The sequence below is a fragment of the Thalassophryne amazonica genome, chromosome 6, assembly GCF_902500255.1.
Source record: "Thalassophryne amazonica chromosome 6, fThaAma1.1, whole genome shotgun sequence".
NCBI lineage: Eukaryota > Metazoa > Chordata > Actinopteri > Batrachoidiformes > Batrachoididae > Thalassophryne > Thalassophryne amazonica.
The window spans coordinates 49,879,836-49,886,865 of NC_047108.1; the positions used below are offsets into that span (position 1 = coordinate 49,879,836).

A 7,030-nucleotide genomic window follows, 5' to 3' on the forward strand; every position below is an offset into this window, starting at 1 on the left:
GAATGGACAAGATTAGGAATGAACATATAAGAGGGACAGCTCAGGTGGGACGATTTGGAGACAGTCAGAGAGGTGAGATTGAGATGGTTTGGACATGTGCAGAGGAGGGACCCAGGGTATATAGGGAGAAGGATGCTGAGGATGGAGCCACCAGGCAGGAGGAGAAGATGGAGGCCAAAGAGGAGGTTTATGGATGTGCTGAGGTAGGACATGCAGGTGGTTGGTGTGACAGAGGAAGATAGAGAGGACAGGGTGAGATGGAAACGATTGATCTGCTGTGGCGATCCCTAACGGGAACAGCCGAAAGCCGAAGAAGAAGAAGAAGAAGAAGATCAAATTGCAGAGATTTGCTTTGCGTTTGACTTTAAGGAAGATAATAGAATTTTTTATATTGAGAAGCCTAATTTGCTTTTTTTTGTATTTGAAATGGCATAAACAAATTAAAATGTGTGAAATCCCAAGACGCCAAACACTTTTCCAGGCCACTGTATCATGTGGCTAAGCAAAGTAGACAAACATGGTGTATTGGTGCTTGGAAGAGTACAACCTGCTATTGTAGCTATGGTGCTACAAATGCAGCTCTCACAGTCAGATATAACAGCTCAATTAATAATTATCTAAATTTCCTGTAAAGCTGGTTCAGATGTAATTTTAAATGCAAAAATACAATCAAACTGATTTATCCCTGATTTTTGTTCATGTGATGTAAAAAATTTATTAACTCTTGGTTAAAAGCTTCAGGGCAATGAAGACTGTATGAGACTGGGTCTGTCTCATCTTTACGTCCTTTGAAGATTAAGAAGATACTTGCCAAATATAAAGAACCGGGAAGCCAAATGGATATGAGAGAACATTTTTTTATAATCGACTCAACTTTCTCCAGGAATGCTTTAAAAACTCTACGCTAAATCTATGTGGGGCAGTTTTTTAAACAGTATTTTTACAGGTGAAAAATGTTCACGCATTTAATTTGTTTATGAACAGATAGCAGCTTGTGATTTTTTTTTACCTGAGGCTGTATATTGTGAAGGCTTTGCGTCCATCCGTCTGTCCTTCTCTCTGTCTGTGTTCAGCATAAGTCTAGTCCTGTTACTGCCGCAGTCTTCAGTCATTCTTGTGATACAAACCTTAGGCAAGTTCAAAGATGGCTAATCGACATATTTTAAGAGGTTAAAAAGTCACATTCTGTTTCAATCTGTTCAGTTTTGTTTCTGAATGGCAGGCGTGACAGCCAATCAGTGTAGAGCTGCCCCGTGACGTCAGTGTCTGGCCTCTCCAACACAGCTTTGTTTTGTGTGTTTATAAACATGTCTCTCATATATTATCTAAAACCTAGCAAGAAGTAAATACTTGTAAAATGAAAAATGCCATTTTTGGAAGCTAATAACACCTCTGAATGTATTTACAAGACATTTCGCATGGTGACATCACAGGCTGGTAGCTAGCTGCAAAACTCCATTTCGTTTGTGTGTCAGTACATTCTCTGTCATATATTATGTAAAAGCTCGCGAGAAATAAACACTTCTAAAACCGAAAATGCTGTTTTTATAACCTGATAACACCTCTGCAGTCATTTACATGACATTTTGTGGCGTTAGTGTGCATGCTAACGTCCGTTAACTCAAAGCTAACTTCCTGTGGAGTTAAATTCATTAATACCAGCAAATGCACAGAGGGTGATCTACAAGTATTCCTTGATTTGCACAACTTCTGCTCTTGTCAAAATGTCATGTACACACACACACACACACACACACAGCCTCCTGCAGACACTGTTAAAATGTAAATATTGTTTTTGATTGATTGATTGATAGAGGGGCTTTATTGAACATGTACAAATTGTACGTAAGAGAACAGGATCTTAATAATGAATTAAACAATTGCAAATTATAAAGAACACAATGCTCATACGGCTGAGGGTATTTCAGCATTGCATTATATTTAGACGTTGTAGGGATATTTATTTCTTTTTCCATTTCAGAGTATACTGCACATACAGATATACAGTATGTAAATGTCCATAAAATCAGCTTCCTTAATGTTGTCAGTATTATGTACAATATGTACTGTATTTTGATGGTTATTATTATCTTCTTGAATTCTCATCTTGTTCACTCAGTTAAGTGTGAATCCAACGCCGGGAAAGATCTGCTGTGCTAAAGGGAAAATTTCTCTAAGACGGGCTGAAGAACACATTTCCAGTTGTGATGGAGAAAGAGGCCTGTATCAGTTTTTCAGCTCAGTAGAAGGTCTGGGAGGATTCCAGGATCACTTTGACTGGTACGCCCAAATGCTCTGGTTATTATTAATACTGATTTTGTTGTTGTCAGATTTCCGCCTGAGAATACTTTCACTTTGTCTTCAGGTGGTCTACATTACTAATTTAAGATTTCAGTCCCAATTCCCAAACTGGGCCAGATTATTTATGTTCAGCAAAATTCAGATGTAATTGCAGTTCTTACTATTAACTGCTATTTTATATCCACTCACATAAGCCTGCAACCGATTATTGCTGAATACACCAGAGTGTATAGTAGTGTACATGTGTACATGCACAAAATGCTACTTCTGTATTTTTTTCCCACTCTTAAAAAAAAAAAAAAAAAAACGCAAAATGTCTCTGTTGAAATCTTAAAGCTGTCTTCTATTGAAGAGAGCACCATGCTTTTTATGGGTTTTGTGTTGTACGTGCAGATTACTGCATGTTGTACAAGATTGTCCATTTACACCTACTTTGACACAAGATGAGTTCCAGTTTGCACCAGTTAAAGCTGATTATTCATTTTTTTTGGATCCCAATTTATCTCAACAATGATAAATGTTTTGAAATGCCGTTAAAGCTTCCTCAATTGCTCACAGTGTTCTTCAACACTACCTTTACCACCAATTACACCCTGCAGCCAATTATTTATTTATTTATTTTTGCACAACCAACTTACACAATCAGGTATCACAAATTGGCACTTAAATGTTCCTCTTACTTTCTGTTCATCTAGGTGGGCCAGGAACACCTTCTCTATCCGTGGTGGTAAGCCATTGTGGGTTGATCCTTTTGACCAGCATGTCCAGCACATCTTTATAGATGACAACATTCGCCACAATGATGAGGACACTGCCGTATGTCCCATGGTACATGGCTTAACAACACATCACTCTTAATTCTCTTGACTACTTTTGGCAACCATATAAATAGAAACCACATTGACAGTTTTATGGCACAGCATGCAAGTGGTTTTGAATTCACACAAACTTTTGAAATTTTCATACAGTGTGGTTTACATGTCAACATTCATGTTTTTGGGTTCAATATACAAAAGGGACAGTGGAGATGTAATGCATTGTTGACCTACACTGTATTTAAAATAAAAGATAGTGTAACTGAAAACTATTTTTAAACAGTGCACATGCACATTTCTGTTGTATCAATGAAACTTTAAATACATTCTTTGTAAGTGATTGCACAGACTCATCATAGAGATTCATCTTAGCTTATAGCATGGAGATAGTGTCTATAAGGTGACCAACCTGTAGCCTGGTAGCACACAGCCACACAGCTCTTTGCACAGAGCTCTCCCCAAAAATTTAGAGCATGATGGTGCTGGGGGGAGGACAGCAGAGGGGAACAGGTATTCCAGCCCAAAATGATTGGACTTTGAATAAATCCAGAATGTAGTTGGGTGTGACTCTGTAACTTGAGCAAACCTTCGTACAGATTTGGCCATGAGTCAAATCAGGTCTGGGAGCATGCAGTGGTGCCAAGTGTCACTGCATTAACCACACTACAGTCATCTTAGGTCCTGGATGGCTACCACCCAGGCAGATAGCCATCTGCCGCAGCCAGATGTAGTGTGGGTGTCCCTGGCCTTCAGCAGCCACAGGGTTCCATTTCCAGAAAAACGTGCCAAGTGGGCAAAAAGTAATAAGTGACACCCTCACAATGGAAGTGGCGCTCCTCATCTGAGTCTCTCTAAGTAACTGCTTGTTTGACAGAGTCCTCTGTCAGAGGACCAGGGGGTGATCCTCGCCCCATCTTTGCTTGTGAATGGCTGAGCCTTTTGGGGATGCTCCTTTTATACCCAATCATGACACTCACCTGTTTCTAGTTAGGTGTTCTTTGCGCATTCATCAACTTTCCCAGTCTTTTGTTGCTTTTGTTGCTGGCATCCATTTCAACATGAGCAAATATTTGCACAAAAATAATAGTCTATCAGTTTGAACATTAAATATCTTGTCTTTGTGGTGTATTCAATTGAATATAGGTTGAAGAGGATTTACAAATCATCGTATTCTGTTTTTATTTACATTTTACACAACGTCCCAACTGCATTGGAATTGGGGTTGTACATTTCCGGAAAACATTTTACTCAGCATTTCTTGGTGGGTGACGTCAGTCTGACCAAGCACAGAAGCAGCACAGCGAACAGACGGAGTGAAATAAACGTCAGGTGATGAAACTACTGACCGTTCACACAAAAGCATTCATTCAGATCAGTGGACCTGCCAAGCAGGTGCTTGGAAAAAGTCATGAATCTGTAATTTTCTGGAGTATCTAGACTTTGTACAAGCAGTGCTGTATGTCCAGCTTGTTTCAGGCAGCAGTTGAACTTTAAAGTTTGATTCTCATATCATAAAACTAAACACTGTGATATCATGAGTATCAATACTTCTTCCATATTAAAGCCGTCTCCCATTTGAACTTGTTTTAGTGACTGCCTGATGATACTGTGGCCGACTCAAAACTCCAAAGACCTAATCTCGACTTTCTGCCCTGTTTCCTGTTTGTTCTGTTTGTCTCTCAGGTCTTCTTGGATGCAGGTGGCACTAAAACACGTACAGCCTGCACTGCTGAGCTGTATGACATCACATTAGTCCAGAACAACCTCCTCCGGGCCATTTCTGACCCAAACTACTTCACCCAGTGCATCCGGGTCTGCCAGGATAACTATGACAGAAATCTCCAGCAGGGGGCAGGCTAATAAATGATGCAACAGTCTGAAATTTAGAGTACTGCACTCCCAAAGCAGACATATGCAGTAGACTGTAGATACAATTATACACCCAAATGCCAATCACAAGGTTGATTTGGGAGTTTGGCACTTGGGCATCAGATACCCTACAACAAGCAGTAAATGCACTCCAGAAATAAACTGGGCTTTCTGCTGACCTAGTGAAGACCCGCAAAAAGAGAATTTAACTAAGTACAATCTAACTAAGTACCAAAGTTGCATGACAAGAATTTCCCACTGTAGTACAACCTCTCTGACTCATGGTGCTACAGGATAATTGTCCTCTCTGAATTTTCTGCCATATAGTATAATTGGGGTCAGATCTGGTTTCCAGTGAGCCAAATCCACAGGGTTCTGTTTCAGCATTTCATGTGTCGTCCTCAGAGAACGTGCTGCTGGAGAGCCATTTTTCACTTAAAGCTAATTTTTTCTTAGGAAGAAAAAACTAACTTCTTTATATCCACTCAGAAGTGAGACATATCGCTTGAATATTTGAATATCATGAAATAAGTGTTCCAGTTTGAGTAGTTTGAGTTGAAGGTGATGATTCAATATTAATGGTCATAGTGTTTATTATATAAATGCAGCGCAGTCAGAAAAGAAAAGAATAATAAAAATATGGCTCAGTGTCTGAGCGCTGAGCACTGTTAATGATGTAGAGATGTTCATAGTTCTGATCTTTAACTATGATAGTCCACAGAGGGACGTCACTGGTTAATGAGTTTGGGCCTTGCGATTCTTTTCAGTTCATGTGAAATGTTTGAGGGATTGATTTTTTTTTTTTTTTTTTTTTTTGTACATATATTTAAGCTTCCAGAGAGTTTTCATTGTAGTATTTTCCTCAGGTTATTCAGAGAAATTAATGCAGACATTATGGTCCATTGAGATGGCAGCTTGATGATACCAGTGGAATTTTTCTTACATTGTTTTTTTTTTTTTGGTTTTTTTTGTCCATGTTTCACACGGAATTTCCTCAGATTCTCTTGAATGTATATCCCTTTTAGTCTTATCTATTGGCACATGTCAAATTAAGTTCTCAAACACTACTGTCAGCACTGTGACAATGTGTACGGGGATTTGTGGTGGTTTTTGAGGGGGGGGGAATCAAGTAACAGTTTCAGGTTTTGCCACTGTATCTCAGCGCTGTTGTTAACCCTAACCCTAACCTGAACATTGTTTATTTGGAGCCCTTCAGTGGTGGATATGATTTTGTATTTTGCTCTGTCACCCACCATTTGATGATTGAACTTCTTCAGTATCTTCTGATACAATGAGTTTCCCAGATTCTGAAGTGGAAAAGGGAAGTCACATGACAACAATCACTTTAACTGTTATTTGAAAATGCAGTTAGCTTTATTCCACAGAAAACTATATATACACAATGGTGGGCACAGTAACACTAATCCGCAAATTATCGAAGCTCATGTTTTCATGATCAGATTAGCTTGAAACCATCAGCGGACCTTTATCTTTCAATAAATTTAGGTCTGATAATTTTTAGACTGCTAACATACTGAAAGTTATCGGCTAGCTGTAGCTTCTGCTAATTTTTTTTGGTGGGTTATCAGTTTAGCTTCAATCGCAGCTATACTGATCGCAGCTGTATATATACATACGGAAATGGAATGGAAAAATCGGGAAGGAAAGTGCTCTTGATAGTCACAACCAGTCAATAGTTTGGACCCACTTTCACCAGTGTGTCCAAACTATTGACTGGTTGTGTACATGTTGAAACAAGTTGAAGTGTAAATGAATGCACTGCGATGGAAACAATATGGACTATTGTGTTGGTTACTGTAATATTTTGTGTTGAAGTTACATAGTTATGGGTTGTGAAGCTGCTGTTAGAATACACATCACTTCTGCAAACTTGAACTTTTTACTCATACATAGTTTTACCATCTATTAATTTGAAGCAACTGCAGTTACTGTCAAATAAACACTGAAGGTTTTATTAAAGTGTTTTTTCTTTATTTTTTCTCAGTCTGAAAACATAATTGCATGTTAGATGCCTGTTTTTCATG

At 38.8% G+C, this 7,030-nt stretch overlaps 1 protein-coding gene across 1 annotated transcript in view; it reads left to right on the forward strand.

Moving 5' to 3' along the window:
* The window catches only part of si:dkey-32e6.3, a 34,644-nt gene extending 28,544 nt beyond the window's left edge, over positions 1-6,100 (forward strand). The window contains exons 4-6 of the mRNA XM_034172164.1: positions 2,120-2,280; positions 2,997-3,129; positions 4,800-6,100. Of these exons, the coding sequence (XP_034028055.1) occupies positions 2,120-2,280; positions 2,997-3,129; positions 4,800-4,976 (471 nt within the window). The 3' untranslated portion in view covers positions 4,977-6,100. The remainder of the gene's footprint in view (positions 1-2,119; positions 2,281-2,996; positions 3,130-4,799) is intronic.
* The last annotated feature ends 930 nt before the right edge of the window (positions 6,101-7,030 follow it).